Here is a 17,107-nt window from a genome sequence, read left to right as displayed (position 1 = left end):
CCAGGCAAAAATGCTGCTTTTCTGTTTTTCCACACATGTATCAATTCCCGTGCTCTTCATTCCTTTGTGTACAAATTTCTGTTTCATATCTTGTTTCTTTTTCCATTAGATGCATCGCTAATTATTACTATTGTTATTTCTAGTATTTCAGGTCTACTGACAATGATTCTTTCAATTTTTTATGTTCAAAAACAGTATTTTTCCATCAGTTTTCAAAGATATTTTTTCTAGGTATAAAATCCTAAATCCTGATTTTTAACAATTTGATCATGCCATCTTTTTATGGTTTTCTTGTTTATTTCTCATGTGGTGAGTTAGCCCTTTTGGATCTGTGGGATCACAGTTTTTATTAAATTTGGAAAATTTCCAGCCACTACTTCTTCAAATACTTTTCTGTTCTTTACCCCCTTATCTCCTTCTGGAACTCATTATGTGTATGTTGGTCCACTTGGTATTTTTCCACAGCTGACTGTTCATTCTTTCATTCTCATTTTTTCTGTATTATTTGTTTTTGATAGTTTCTATGGTTAAGTGTCCAAATCTACTGATATTTTTTTTTTCCTGCGGCGTCTAATCTGTTTTTAATCTAGTTGGTTGTATTTTTTTCATTTCAAATTTTTCATCTGGAAAAATTCCAGTTGGATATTTTTATATCTTTCATTTCTCTCCTCATTATATTCACATTTCCAGTTATTCTCTAGAATATTTATATTTGTAAATACAGCTTTTGCAATATGACTGCTAATTCTACCATTTCTTTTATTTCAATACTATTTCTAATGGTTGTTTTTCCTCCTGGTTATGAATCATATTTTGTTGCTTCTCTCCATGCCCGATAATTTTTATTTAGATGACAGATGTACATTTTTCATTGTTGCATGTTGGCTGGCTTTCCTTGTATTCCTTTAAAGAGTATTGAACTCATCTTGGCAAACAGGTTAATTACTCACTGATCACTTGGATCCTTTTAAGTCTTGCTTTTAAGTTTTTGGTAAGTTTAGTTTAGTTAGGGAGGGTCTAGAGCAGGCTTTAATCCAGGGGTCATTTAGCTCTACTACTAAGGGGCTAAGTGCGTTGAGAACACTACCTAGTGCATTACTGTGTCTTTCTACTCTGGCTGTTGGGAATATGAATTATTTCAAGCCTTCTGTGAGCTCTAGGAATTTTTTCAGGCTATGGCTTTCCAATGTTTTTTGGTTTTTTTTGTTTTTTTCCCTCAGCCACATAGAATTTTATCCCATGCATACACAGATCAGTACTCCGCCAAAGATTCAAGCAGACCCTTCTGCAGATCTCTGGAATACTCTCTGTGTGTGACTTTCTTGTTTTTTAGACACATATTCTATTGGCCCCATAAATTTTATCTCAGCTTCTCCAAACTCTGTGTTTCTCAATCCAGCTATAGTGCTGGCTTTATTCGGGTTCCCCCTTTTTGGGTTGCAGCCTAGAAACTTCCTTCATGCCCTGCCTCATTTGCTTTCCTTCTCTCAGAAATCACAGTCCTGTGCTTCCTGACATCCACTGTCTGAAAATAATTGTTTCTTAGTTTTCATTTTTCAGTTTTTGGTTTTGTAGTTTAACAGCTTAAAAGAGAGAAGATAAACCATGTAAGTGCTTTAAATAAAAGACTGTTTAAAAAGAAGGAATATTCTTTAGTATCAAATGCAACACAGAGGATGGACGAATAGGATTAGGGTTGACCGGTGTCCATTAAGAGCAATAAGGGCATTTTGATGTTAACGAGAGTCATTCCAATCAGTCACATTGGGTTGAGAAATATTAGAACATGATGGCCAAATGTGGCCTGTTTGACTCCACGGTAGTACCAAATAGAGATGTAAACCATTTTTTCTGCTCACTTAGCACACATGCAGGGTCTAATCATCTTTACATATATGATAAGGCATTTGAATACACTGGCCCAGAATACATAATCTGGAGGAAAACAAGAGTATTGGTGATTGTTCAAGGATGTTCAGATATATGACTTCAATTAGTCATATGATTAAATAAAAACTAGACAGGATACTCATTTTTCTAGTGCCAATGGCACTATTAAGTTTGAAATATATTTTTGGAAACAAAACAAAAACTTATCAAGAGTTCCAAAGCTTTTTGTGAGTATGAACAGTGCTATCAGTTTCCGTGACTGACTCTTTACATTTTCAACTTTGAATCCAAGCATCTACCCATCCCTTGGACTCTTGAATAAACCCCAAGGAAACTTAAAAGGGTTCCGTTCTATCCACAAAATCTTGTGATGTGGCCAAACTCTAATAATCTCCTGAAATTAAAGCTGATGTCTACTGTGGATATAAATCAAGATGGAATATAGACCAAGTTTCCTTAAAAAAAAAAAAAGTAGTTCTATGTTTGATACTATTATTTTTACTGGTCGTTGAATAAACATTATGTTGATTGAAGTTGATTGAAAATTTTTGATTACTTTGAACCACTGTTCAAAATCTGAATTTCTGAATAGCTACACACTTCATCATTATGAACAATTACAAAAAAAATTCATAGAGTCCTCACAAATATTTATGAGCATGTATTCTACTATTGAAAAAATTGGGATGATTATAATGTAAATGAACAGTGATTTGAGATTTATAGCTTCCTTTGTGCCATGGGTAATTTCTCTGTGCTGAAGTGTGACCACACACATCATTTGAGATTTCACTGAAGTAGAATACAAAGCCTGCCACCTTTCACTAGCAGGGGAATAGTGCATAAATCCTCTATTCTAAACAAACATTACATCTAATTATGATTTAAGTTTGATGTTGGCTATAGTACTATCTAAACATATGGTTAATGGTCCCTTTTATTCTCCACTATAACTTCCTAAATAAACTTCCTGATTTGGAAAGGCCCCAATGTCTACTTGGACTGTCATCTAGTCTTTAAGAATTAGTGCTTTGGTATTATATAATAAATTGGGTAGCAGACACTTCATATTTTAGTTAAAGGATAAGAACGTCTCATGAGACATTTTAAAATATATTACATGTATATAGTTTCTATAATATATCATAATTTTCTGTTTCTGATTATGGCCCATTTTATTTAAGTGAGTCAAGGAAAAATCATTTAAGTGAAAGAATTATTCTTTTTTTTAAGATTTTCTTTATTTATTTATTTTAGAGAGAGAGAGAGAGAAAGAGAGACCAGGGGGAGGGAGAGGGACAAGCAAACTCTGCACTGAGCATGAAGCCTGACATGGGGCTCCATCCCACAACCTCTGAGATCATGACCTGAGCCGAAATCAAGAGTCAGATGCTTAACTGACTGAGCCACCCAGGCACCCCTAATTATTCTTATTTTGAAATCTCATTCTACATCTGATGTTCTTATAAGAATGAGTTACTTGGGGTGACAGCAACGGGTTATTCTATGCTTAGGAAACTATGTCCATGTTTATAATATAATAAATAATCATATTTTGGATCTTTGGGCTTAAAATAACTTTCAGTAGCATTTTTTTTTAAACTGGATAGCATTGAGGACAGAAAAATACTTACTCATAAAGACATCAAAAATAATAAGGCCTGATGATTACTTTAATATCAGAATCTGGGAAGGTATTTCACCAAACATTTGGACAGGAAAGAGATGATAGATGGAAGCTGGTGATTGTACATCACACCCTAGAAAGAGTAGACTCATAAGTAAACTACTGTTGGCAAGAGCAGAGGCAAGAAGATCCCCAGTAGTAGTGGATATAAGAATTAAGCTGAGCAATGAAAATGGGAGAAATGCAAAGGGGTATCCGGCCAGACTTGGATCTGGGAATTTGGCAGGTTGAAATGCATACAAGTCTGCTATAGAGCTATACAGATATAGATCTGAGAAGGATAATAAAACAGCTCCAAAAAGAATCAGGTCATTGATGACATACAAACATTTCATGGTGGAAAACTCAGACACAAAGAAAGATGGTACCCACGTGGGTACCAAGTCAGGACTTACTTGGGCGACAGAAACCATAACAGTTATTTAAACAGGGGGAGTAGAATATAAAGAATTGTTAACTGGTTAAAGGTAGTTAGTTACTGAAAAAGCATAAAGGAAGGATATAGGGGACCTGAAGTAACAGGTACAAAAGAGTAGCTACTATTTCTAGGCTGAGTGAGGGTAAACAGAGATTGTGGGCAAGTAGCTGGTCTATAGATGCTGTCCACCATTGTTTCAGGATATGAGCATACTGAAGCTACTTGTCATGGTCCGAGGATGTGTGCAGACCAAAGCTACTCAGAAAGCTGCCTGTGGGAAGAGAGTGGCCTGAGGGCACAGCTGCGATTCTTTCTGGGCTTCTGGGCTCTCATACTAAATAGTAAATGGTAATAATGACAATAGTAATGAAGAACCAGAACCCAGGACAGAAGTGTCTTCCCACCACTGTGACCTTATTAGGTTTCTCCAGGGCCCACTGTTGACCAAGCCTAACGTTCTGCTACCCAATCACAGAGAAATGTCTACATTGACATGATACCACAGTATCATAAAGCAGGACAAGGAGGGAGGGAATTTACAGCTCAGAGACAGTAGATTGATCATTGCCACTGCTGATCTCTGAAAATGACTTATTCCAAAATCCTAAATTGGCATTTTCATTAAATTGTAATGAGAGATGAGCTCTGTAAATCAAGAGCAGAAAGACTTAAAAGAATGTAAGACAAAAAGACACACAGATTGAAACTGAGTGAGATGAAATAAATTATTGAAAATCAGCTAAAAATACAATAGTGTAATTAAAAATGCATTGGTAGCATATACATGCAATGGAATTTTCACTGTTGACCACTGTAAAATGGTCAACAAATCTGAGAGGCAAGTAGGAAAATGGCTGTAGAGAACATTAGGATATCACAGGTCGGGCAGACAGACAAAAACGGTGTACTTTAAAAATTGAAAGTGATCCTGAGGAAGCAAATGGGTAAATTAGGACAGAAGTAAATATCAAAAATAAATTTAAATAAAAAAATACTGTTGTTCTCAAACTGAAAGAACTCATCAGATTCTAATAAATTAATTAAAAAGACTCAAACTTTTAAAAATTCTAGCAAAATTTTGAATTTCATAAATAAAGAGAACAATCCTATGCATGCCTAGGAAGAAGAAAATAGGCTACCAGCAAAACACCTCAAATCAGGCTTGTCTGCAAAACAAAATGCTGGAAAACAACATCCTGGCTAGATGTCACTTTCCTGAATTCTCTTGATTTCCCCAAATCTGGTTTGGGGCTCTCTGTATGTTCAGAGACTTCTGTACTTCTCCTATTAAATAATTCTTATTTTATCCTGATATATATATATATATATATATATATATATATATATATAAGTTTATATAAGTTTATCCTGATATATACATATATATATATAAGTGTGTATATATATATATATATACATATATATATATACTTGTCTCCCTCTGTTACATTGTGAGAGAAGTCTCTTTACAGCTTAATTTCTGTAAATTCTGTAAATTCTGTAAAAATGAGATGATAAGGTAAAATGACTGTCTAAATTTCAATCTTCATAACAAAAAGTGGTTGAGAAAAACCCATACCTACCTCCTCCTTGCCACAAAAAGACAGAAAAAAAACCCACACATTTTCTTTCTTATTCAATAGGATTATGGTTTCTGGACACTCATCTATTTTAGTAAATGCAGGAAGCAATTTTAATGTTATGTTCATTGATGTTTCCCAAGCGACTAAACTAGCACAGTACAAAGCATATAATAGACACATGATGAATATGTGTTTAATGGAAGCATAGAAACACTCGAATTAAAATTTTAAGCTATTTCCCATGAAATGGTGTTAATGGTTGCTGTTTTTATCTCCTCCATAGGCTTGTAACTGCAGCACAGTGGGATCCTTGGATTTCCAATGTAATATAAACACGGGCCAATGCAGCTGTCACCCCAAATTCTCCGGTGCCAAATGTACAGAGTGCAACCGAGGTCACTGGAACTACCCTCACTGCAGTCCCTGCGAGTGCTTCCTGCCCGGGACTGACGACAGGACCTGTGACCCAGAGACTGAAAAGTGCTCCTGTGTTGATCAGACTGGGCAGTGCACCTGTAAGGTGTGTGCTGCTGAAATACACTAAACGAAAACCTTCCCTGGGTTCTCTTTCCGTTGCTCACTTTTAACTTCATTCATGCTTCACTACATTAAACAAATAGACAAAAATTCATTGCCAGACACAATGTTTATTCATATATGTTCATTGGCATACAGATAAGCACTGCTCTTTAAGAACTTGTTTTCCACCCAAATCCAACTTTGTTTCCAGTTGATAGAGATGGTATATTTTTAATGGTAAAGTTAAATTTCTCTTTACATATTTGCTTTGCTTAAACAGGAATAATTTGGGAAGGAAAAAAAATGACAGTTCTCTTAAACATCATCAGAGGAAAACCACAGCTAGATAATAAGGCTTCTAAAAAACCATTTCTCTTCAAATTAATCCACAGTCACTGTACACTGAAAAATATATTTGTTGCTGTGGAAGTTCAGTAAAATTTCATCATGTATAAACACTGACATAACAAACAGCGACTATGTGCAAAATTCAGCTCTCCTTAATATTGTTAAATGATGTAGAAAAACAGCCAATTAAAAAAGATAAGAGGGATTCCCCCCCACCCCTTAGATATTTCTGAAAAATCAATCCCAGGATAAATGCTGCTAAGACTGTGTCAGAGGTAGCTTTTCAAGAAAAAAGTCTATGCAAAGAGGGACAGAGGACATAGGAAAATGAAATCCTGGGAGTGATTATTAAAATAGTCTTCAGAATTTAAGAAAATGGCAGCCCTTGCCATTGAAGTCCCCAGGCAAAACACAAAGTCCAGTGCTGCATTATTACATACTATGATTACACACTGTATTTAATATGTATTCCATGTGCTTATATACGCTACATAATGATAATTCTATAAGCCCTCTATTTTAACACCCTGCCTGTTTTTTACAACTTTGTATCACACCACTGTCTGGGAATCAATGTTTCTGTTTTGCTTTTGAAATTCTCATGACTCTTTCATATTGTTCACAGCGGATATTAGGAAATGTGTTGCTTAGATTTTAAGACCAATGTACAGTAGCCTCTGCAATGTATTTATGTATAAATAAAGCCTTTTTTAGACTTCTGAAATCCTAACAAGGAAATTAACTACATATGCCATTTGAGATGTGAGTCTAATACTCAGTGTTCCTTTTTGGTTAATTAAGAAGAAGCATTACTCATTCTCAAGTTGATTTCTCTCCTAACTTCATCATCGACCCTGAGGAACTCTCCTCTTCCTTCAGGTGAACGTAGAAGGTGTCCACTGTGATAGGTGCCGGCCGGGCACATTTGGACTTGATGCCAAGAACCCACTAGGCTGCAGCAACTGCTATTGTTTCGGGGCTACTACCCAGTGCTCTGAAGCAAAAGGCCTGATCCGTACGTGGGTGAGTAAGGAACCGCTGAGCCATGTCATGGTGTAATGTCAGTTCCTGCTGGTGTCCGTCAGCCAGGCACTGAGGGGGAGGAGGCAATGGTGAAACATTTAAGTAAGCTTTTCCCCTGTGCACATTTACAACTGGGGCCGTGTGACATTAGACAGTTGGGATAAATGCCTTTTATTTTCCCTCCTAAAAATAGCTCATTTATTGTTGATAAGGAAATAGATGCCCAGTGAGAAAGGGAGACGTTGTAACCAAGCATTATGTTTGGGGGATGGGCAGCAGCTGCATTCTGGGGAGTGAGGGCACCAGAGCATGAATGCAGGCAGGTGCTAAGGCAGTCACGAGAACCAGGACTTGTTGCATGTTCACTCGAACCAGCCTTAGAGAATCACTGCCTTTTAGGGTGGCAGCGTGTTCATTCTTACTTTCATTTTTCTCTAACTCTTCCCACTTTTAAGTTCTACTTTTTATTAGCGTAAAAGACCAATTTTCACAGATGTTGTAGTTTTCACTGTGCAAAAAGGCAGAAAGACTCATCCCCTGCCCTGGTGGCTCACGATGCACAAGTTTTATTTCTCATCAGAACGAGAATGGGGCTTCAGAGAGACACGCAGTCCCTAACTTAGTTTTAAAGGGGTGCCCAAAAGATTGGAGCTGAGCGCCCTGCTGTGTTTTGGTGCCCACGCAGGCGACTCTGAAGCCTGAGCAGACCATTCTGCCCCTGGTGGACGAGGCCCTGCAGCACACCACTACCAAAGGCATCGTTTTTCAACACCCAGAGATTGTTGCACACATGGACCTCGTGAGACAGGAACTCCATCTGGAACCTTTTTATTGGAAACTTCCAGAACAGTTTGAAGGAAGGAAGGTAAGGACAAGAACTTCAAAGTCATATGAGAACAAAGTAAAATATGTTTTTGGACTCACACCATTTGGGGCTTTATCTGACACATCACTCCTCACTTTATTTTGTCAGTTGATGGCCTATGGCGGCAAACTCAAGTATGCAATCTATTTTGAGGCTCGGGAAGAGACAGGTTTCTCTACCTATAATCCTCAAGTTATCATTCGAGGTGGTACCCCTACGCATGCTAGAATTATCATCAGGCATATGGCTGCTCCTCTAATTGGCCAATTGACACGGCATGAAATCGAAATGACGGAGGTAAGCTTATCAGTTTGGTGCAAGGACGCCAGTGATTTTGTATTTAGTTTCATCAAAGTGGTTTCTTTTCCTATTAACAGAAAGAATGGAAATATTATGGTGATGATCCTCGAATCAGTAGAACAGTGACCCGTGAAGACTTCTTGGATATTCTATATGATATTCATTATATTCTTATCAAGGCAACTTATGGAAATATCATGAGACAAAGCAGGTAAACTGTAATAGAATAAAAGTTCAATTCTTATTTTAGAGTCTATAGGTAAGATTGGTAAGACACCGACAAGAAAGATTTAGAAGTGTTTGGTTTGGGAGTGTGATGATAGAAGACAAGTCAAGGATGGCTTCCAAGTCACCTGGTGGAAGATACTACCATTTCCCCCTAAAACAAAATAGGATGAGAAGCAAGTTTAAGGGGGGGGGGGTCAAATTGACCTTTGACCTGGTGAGTTTTAGATGCCAGTCAGAAATTCAGAAGAAAAAGCCCTGCAGGGTAGAGATAGATAACTGTTGTGCTATAAATAGATTACAAGATTGCTGAGAAAGTGACCCCCTTCAACCTTCAGGGGAGCCAGGCAGGTCAAGTTGGTGTCATCTTTTCCAACCGTGAGCATTCTCAAGTGTTCATCCCAGTGTGCCCTACAATATTGTCCCTTTCACTGTGCATCATGATGTGAAAAGATTGGGAATCACACCAAATAGAGAAGAACAGAAGAATAGTAAGTCATGGAAGCCAAAAGATGAGAATACTACAAAGGAGTATAGTGTTTTCATGTAACCCAAAGAGGTCAATTAAAATGAGGCTTTTGAGACTGACACTTAGGATCGCACTGGTCCCATTCATAATACCAATTTTTGTAGAATCCTGGTGCAAATCTCAAAGTTTTGAGCTGTGAATGGGACACAGTGGCCCTAACATTATGGGCATAGACTATTGTTTTCCATGAAGATAAATGTAAAAGAGAGGAATGAGATAGTGTCAAAGATCCAAGGATGATTGTTTAATCTGAGTGAGAAGTAAACTTGTTTACAAACCCTGAGGGAGGGCGCCTGGGTGGCTCAGTTGGTTAAGCGACTGCCTTCGGCTCAGGTCATGATCCTGGAGTCCCTGGATCGAGTCCCGCATCGGGCTCCCTGCTCGGCAGGGAGTCTGCTTCTCCCTCTGACCCTCCCCCCTCTCATGTGCTTGCTCTCTCATTCTCTCTCTCTCAAATAAATAAATAAAAAATCTTTAAAAAAAAAAAAAAAAAAACAAACCCTGAGGGAAAGGAGTTTGTAGCAAGATATACATTACAAATGATAGGATAAAGAGAAAATAAATAATGGAGAAGCCAGGAGATTTCAACATGAGCACGCATGATCATTTTCTAGAGTGGAAGGGACAATTTATCCAATGAGATAAAATGAGGAATTGCTCACATGTAGCTAAGTTTCCTACCATGGAGGCAGAAAGGTGAGTTGAGTTCGTACAGGTAGTCTCAATTTGTCTGACATGTCAGTTTCTCTGTTATTTCCTGTAAGAATATGGAATCAATAGATGTTTGAAAACAGTCTTATGTAATAAATTAGTAGATCAGTTTAGAAAAACAAAACAAAACAAAAAAATTATGAAGGCTTTTACTGGCAAACCAATGAATATATAAATTCTGCATTTCAGATATTTAAACTATACTAAACATAGGAGAAGATTTTTTTCTTTGTTCCAGAAGATCCATATTGTTCTTCTGATTGTACCATAAGTAGGGGCTTTGGGTAAAAGAATAAATCAAGGATCAAAATTCATTTTCAAATCTGTATTCCTTTGGTGTTCTTTTTATATTTCTCACTTCTAAGATTATTTTATGTGAAATAATTAAAAAATAAAGGCATGTGCCAAAAAATATATTGTCAGCAATAGCATTAATTATTTTAAAATATCAAGTGGAAATCAGGTGGCAGAAGCCAAGGCATGTTCGTATGTCATGGAAGACAGCAGGTAACTTTGTGAGGGTGGAAATAATTATTTTGCAAATTCTTCCATGCTGCAGTGAGCTGGGTAGCACACAGAACATTGTGTTAGTGGAACTGATAGAAACAATGTTGTCATGAATTTTTCATTATACTTTCTTTGCTTCCCTCACACTGATTCCCTTTTATGGGGTAAAACACCACCTTTATTCTGGTGCCACCCCCCCCAACCCAGTAAGTCTCTTTCTTTTATCATATTATTCACAGACCTCCCTAAATAAAATTCTTTGGTTTAAGAGATCATTTTGTGAAGCTTAAGGATAAATAAATAAATACATCACTTGTTCTAGACTCAGTAAAAACCAAAGCCATTGTCTGTCAACAATGAGAATATAAATAAAGCAATGGATCAGCACTTAATTTTCTAATACAGTGGAATTGTGACAACAGTGAAAAATATATTTGAATCTTCCCTCAAAGATAGAACATAATCCTGCATCTTTGTGCAGTTACAAATTTAAAACAGTCTCAGAAGCAGAGAGTTTGAGAGTTTTACATGTAGTTTGAGACTTTGTATATGATGTCAATGCTGACATTGCCTTTTTTTCTTCTCTTACATTCATTTGAAGGATGTAACAACTTTGCATTTCAGCCTTCACTTAAATAGAAGCTTGAGTTTGGCCAAATCCCTGATTCAAGCAAAACAGTTGCTCTTTCAGCTCCTGAGAAAAACCAGGTGCATTGTAGAAATATCTGTTGTTGACATACAATTCAAGTTTTACTCGGTTTTTTAAATACTCACTAGCCTGTTGTGTGCATGCATGTGGGAAAGAAAGGAAGATGATGCTAGTAAGCCCTCATGTTATAAAATACCATCAAATGCCAACAGAGGGGACTCGTGAACAAACCTCAGATGACTTGCTCATTCCCACAGAGAATCCAGGGGAACATAAGGTAGAGTCTTTCTTACAGGAGGGGAGTGGCTTGTTTATAGATCAAACTGCTCTGTGTACTCTAAGGAGGGAAGAGTGAAATCTGAATTTTAATTGAACATGTGTTTCATAAAGGCTGGCTGGTCTTCCGTGGGCCGATTCCATTCTAGCGAAGTCAGGGTGCGTATCCATAATTCAGTGTCAATAAAACCTACCTATGCTTGTTATAAAGTTTATGATTCAAGCTCCTTAAGCTATTGGAGGTGACTTTTAGTGAAGCAAAACTATTCATTTTCTCATTTAAAAGTTTATTTGCAGAACATTTCATGTTACCTGTTAGTCAGTCATGAAATAGTCTGAGTTTATGGACCGCATATATTTTTTAATGCATAATTTCAAATGAATGTAAAAGGTATCAACATTTGCACTAGGAATGTATTTTTTTTTTCAATTTTAAGGACCTTTCTACCAATAGGAAAGGTGAGTTAAGTTAGTTGAAGGGCTTATTTAATAAAATTAACAGAATCACTGATTTGAATGGTTCTTTATCCTTTCTCCAGTAAGATCAATATTACTGGATTATGTTCAATCATTTTCTAGACGGTTTTCTAAAGTTCTTGAAAGGACATTCAGAGACGCAAAAGGAAGAAATCGGGCTAGTTATAAATTAAAAGCAATTTCACTAGTGACTACGGGAGATATTCTAATGGGGAATGACCTTGGTTTGTCTATTGGAAGGAATATAAATGTCTAATTAATTGGCCATGTCTACCTGAAGCCACTCACATTTTAAAATGTGGGGAAAAAGATCTTTATAATAACTTCTCAACAGGACATCAGACATCTAATTTACTAAACTCCTTATGATTTATGTGAATATTTTGCTAATGTGTAATCTCAGCCTTTGAGGAAGCAAAGATGCAGGACTATGATGTGGCACATGAGTCCCTGGAATTTAGGCAGCTTGAAAACAGCAGCTTGAGGTTATTGACAAAGACCCGAGAAGACTCCTTTTGTAGGCTTGGGTGCTTGCTATGTGAGCTTAATTTACTGGTGTGATAATCTAAATGTACTCGCTGTTTGCAGGATTTCTGAGATCTCGATGGAGGTAGCCGAGCAAGGGCACCTAACAGCCGTGACTCCTCCAGCTCGCTCGATAGAAAGATGTGATTGTCCCCCAGGCTATTCTGGTTTGTCCTGTGAGGTAAGGGGCTACCGCTAACCTGCATAAGCTCAACTCACCTAACCAGCCAAATGGAAATACTTCCAGAACTATCTTGGCTACAATCAGTTTTCCTTGTTCATGCATATCCTTAACCTATTTTTTGTTTTTAACCCTCCGCTCACATCATGAAACACAGTAAGATGAGGATGGTGTTATTGTGACCTAGAAGTAGGAATCACATCTGAAGGGAAATATTTGATGAAAATTAAAAGATTTGTAAAAATACGGAGCAGTCAGGAAATAAGAATGTTTTCATAAGGCACCTTTATTATATCTGAGCTATTTTCTCGGCACCTCTTCTGAATGGCTAAAGACATTTAAGCTGCAATGATTATGAGATAGGATTATATTGGGTTTTGAAAGATTGTTTTTGTATGGAACATGACAAAATGTAGGCACTGAATAGCAGACTGTTTCCTTCAACATAACCTTCCCAGAAGGACGTATATTTTTCCCACAATGCCACTATCACCAGTCATTATATTTTTAAAAATTGCTTATCTTGCTCTCTGGGATTTTCCTTTGATTATCTTTAGAACTGGTATATTTTCTAGATCTTTATCCTCTGGAAGTCTATTTAATTTTTGTGAATATTAAATATCAATAGGAAGAGTATAATCTGGGGGAAAGTGGGATGGATGGGAAACTGGACTGGTTTGAATCTCGACTTCACCATATACCAGGACTGAGACCTTGCACCATTTACTAAACCTCCAAGCCCCTTACTGCCACCATACTTGCTTCTCTCCTGCAGACCATAGTCCTCCCCACAGTGCAACAACCAAAGGTGTAGGAGGGGCATCCAGGATCTGCTCCAGTCCTGCAGTGTAGATGCCTTCCTGGTAGGCACATTGGTTGGGGCCCACCACATAGCTGGTTAGATATTCTTAATACCTCTCCTACCTACAGCTGATGAATCATATGAAGATGAAACGACCTATGACCCTAAAGCACTATTACAGTGCCTGGCAGTAGTCAACGTTGGTTGATGTTAGTAGTGTTATTATGGAATAATTAGTTATATATCCATGCATTGATTTCTTTACAGAAAACAGTATGCATCTTTTGTAAATAGGATTTGAGGAGTTTTGGTAAGTATGGCTCGTAAGGCAGATGGTGGCACCAGCTCAAAACTAAAGTAACTTAAAAATAATGAATATAAATATCTTGAAATGTAGCATGCTATGATGAAAAGAAAAGGAGTTTGGTTTCAGTGATTCCTCCCTAGCTCCACCACTCGGGCAGGGCATTCACTCTGTTTGTTGCTGGCCCTTAGGATTTTTACCTGTAGAATCATCATGAGGATTGATTTAAATGAAAATATGTGTGAAAGCCCTATTAATCTGAAATGCTATTCAACTTAGTTACCATTATATAAATTCCATGCTGTTCAGAGAACAAGTTCATAAGAATAAATGCAAGTATCTGTAAAACACACTTGGAATAATTTTATAACTTTGTGGCTGCTCTGAAAGGCAATATTCATATGAATATGTCTATTTTGGTCTAATAAATAGTCAAATAACCCACCTCATTGTGAAGTCATAACTCCTACCTATACATATATGCACTTGTACACATACTAGTAGGTGTATTTATTGCACTTATATGCACAACCAACCAAAATACACAGATGCACACAGTGTAGATGTGAACAATGAGACAGTGAATGTGGTGCATATAAAACATGCTACCTTTCCAATGAGCATACAAGACTTAAAGACGGAGGACAGAAAGAACTTGAGATTTTTCTACACAAGTAGAATTTTATCCCAAGAAGCGTTTGGCTATACTGTGGGTTTACTGTGTGACCTTGGTCAGTTCTTTAGTTGTTATAGGCCTTAGTTGCTATATACTTATCCAATCTATAAAATAACAGGTTGGGTTTTGAAGTTCTAAAATTCTCTGGCTCTGCAATATTATTTTGCTATAAAAGGTATTGCATAAGTAGTCAAGATTGACCTTTCGCCGTCTTAAAGAGAAAGCTACCACAGCTATATTTTTTTCTGCATGTATTTAAAAGAATACTGTTCACTTACAAATAAAAATGTGAGTAGAGGAGCAAATTATTTTAATGCAGTCTACCTTCCATTCCGGATTTTGAATGTTAAAAGCTCTTTTTGCTGTGATTGGTAGGCTTTTTAAATAACATATTCTAAAACATGCTTTTCCATTAATCTTAGTAATTTTCCATCATTATGTGAAAATATATATTAGCACAAATAAAGAAACTGATAAATGAAGAAGATTAAGAAAACTAGGAACACATACAAACCAGCATCTGCTTTGGTGGCTTCGTCCATGTCCTGTGAATTTCACTTAAGCTCCTATTTACAGACAATAATTACAGTAATATCCTAGTGTTGAGATTATGCGGATAAAGGCCTACCTCTCATAATAAGGTGCCTGAGGTGCTCTCCACATCCCATTGCCTCTAATCCATTATACATCTTATTTATAATTCATCTTGATTCTAAAGTGTAATTGCCCAAGCATAAAATCTAATCTAAGGACAGTTAAGAGCTAAGGACAGTTTTGAAATAATACCTCCCATTCCAGTAACATATGCTTTGGGTCATGAATACACAAAGCAATTCCTTTACAATATTTTTGCCAAATGTATGGTATTCTAGAGACATTTGCATTTACAAGCTCTTCATTTCCTGTTTTTACCCAAAATGTGGTTGCAAATAAACAGAATTAAGTGCTGAAAATATAGCGAATTGTGAAGACACTTAGCCTTTGCTTGTTACCTCTCATCTTATAATGCTTCGGCCCTATTCATTGAGAATGTTAGCTCTAGAAATGCCCACTTATTACAATCTATGATTTCGTGTAAAGATGAGATTACCTTTAGAAGTCAAATAGAGGACTCATTTTCCTTACCACATTTATTGGTGTGGGAGCCATTGAGTTTCTCACCATTGTCTGAGTTCACATGATTGCCTGACTGACCTAAACTGACCTAAACTCAGGTTAGGTTGTATGTAGAAATGGAAATAGTCAGCACTGAGTATATGGTTCTCTGCAATAAGATCATGGTGATCAAACAGTTGCAGATGATTTCTAGATCGTATGTTGCGCAGTTCAGCCTCTGTCTCCTCACCCTCATGTTATAATAGGGGGCTCACAGTTGAATGGCTGCTGTCTACTGGGTCACCATTCAAAAGCTGTTACTTTTGGCTACTAAAAATAATTTTTTACATCTCCCCAAAATGTATACCTATTATCAACTCATAAAACTCAAAAGACAAAATCGTGAAAATAGACTTTTCTTCTTCCATACACACATCTCTTGGGATACTCTTTACCACTTTTGTTATATGTGGAAGATCCAAAGACTCTTTTCCTGTGCACAAAAATATTGAGGCACATGGTATGGGTAAGTAGGCAGACATGCATATTCTGTTACCCAATGCAATGTAGAACAATTACTGTTGTTTCTATTTTTAGTCTGTCTTCAATGACTATATTTAAAAAATTATCTGGAATAGAGGCATCTATGTTGATATATGTAAAGCACTAAACATACATCATCTTCTTTAATCCTCACAACAACCTTATAAAAGAAAAAAACAACTTACCGTTTACTGAATGCCTACTGTATCCTGCACAACATTTCCTAATATACCTACACCAACACTGAGTATGTATTATGACCCCCAAGTTATGGATGAGGAAATGGAAGCCCAGGCAGGTTACAAAACCTGCCCACGACCACACAGCTAGAAAACAGCAAAACTGCAATTTGAGCCCAATTAAGTCTGTTTCAAAAAACCTGGATGCACTTACATACTCAATTCTGATGTTCTACAAGATCCTTATGTTCCAGGTGAGGAAACTGCAGCCCTCAGTGTTCAACACCTGCGTGAAATTATATTAGTGAGAGGTGAACAAGAATGAAACTGAGGATTGCCTGGTTGCAAAACCCGCGTGAAGGTATAAGATAGGGTTTCCATTGGCAACAAGCACAAGTGTTCTTGTTAAAGTCTGAGGAGAGAGGTGGGAAATGTTGTGTAACTCTGCACCTGGAGCTGTGGGTTCTCTATTCTCTGTCTCCATCCTCCCACATTTTTATGCAATTCAAACATTTTGAGATTCGAACATTTTGATGAGATGCCATATTATGAAAATAAAGATAGAAGGACTGCAGAAGACAATTGTGCTATGAATAACTTTAGCACAAGGAAAGAGAACTTTGGAAAAGTTTGAGTTAAAAAAAAGGGACAGTGTTTATTTGCTTTTTTTAAATTCTCCATTTTGTTTCAGAAAGGATTGTAGACAGGACTTGAAAAAATAGTTATTATCTTTCCTCTTTTTATTCCAACTCAAGCATAATCATTCTCATAAATGTTGCCCCAGTTCACTGAGAA

At 37.0% G+C, this 17,107-nt stretch overlaps 1 protein-coding gene across 2 annotated transcripts in view; it reads left to right on the top strand.

Moving 5' to 3' along the window:
- LAMA2 (laminin subunit alpha 2) overlaps positions 1-17,107 on the top strand; it is a 622,013-nt gene that overhangs the window by 407,593 nt on the left and 197,313 nt on the right. For both annotated transcript variants that reach the window (XM_078054754.1, XM_078054753.1), the window contains exons 23-28: positions 5,862-6,098; positions 7,325-7,468; positions 8,154-8,333; positions 8,442-8,630; positions 8,711-8,844; positions 12,596-12,713. In XM_078054754.1, the coding sequence (XP_077910880.1) occupies positions 5,862-6,098; positions 7,325-7,468; positions 8,154-8,333; positions 8,442-8,630; positions 8,711-8,844; positions 12,596-12,713 (1,002 nt within the window). The remainder of the gene's footprint in view (positions 1-5,861; positions 6,099-7,324; positions 7,469-8,153; positions 8,334-8,441; positions 8,631-8,710; positions 8,845-12,595; positions 12,714-17,107) is intronic.

The sequence above is a fragment of the Halichoerus grypus genome, chromosome 9 (assembly GCF_964656455.1).
Source record: "Halichoerus grypus chromosome 9, mHalGry1.hap1.1, whole genome shotgun sequence".
Classification (NCBI taxonomy): domain Eukaryota; kingdom Metazoa; phylum Chordata; class Mammalia; order Carnivora; family Phocidae; genus Halichoerus; species Halichoerus grypus.
Note: the sequence above shows the minus strand (reverse complement) of the source record. Positions and strands in the feature narration are given on the sequence as shown.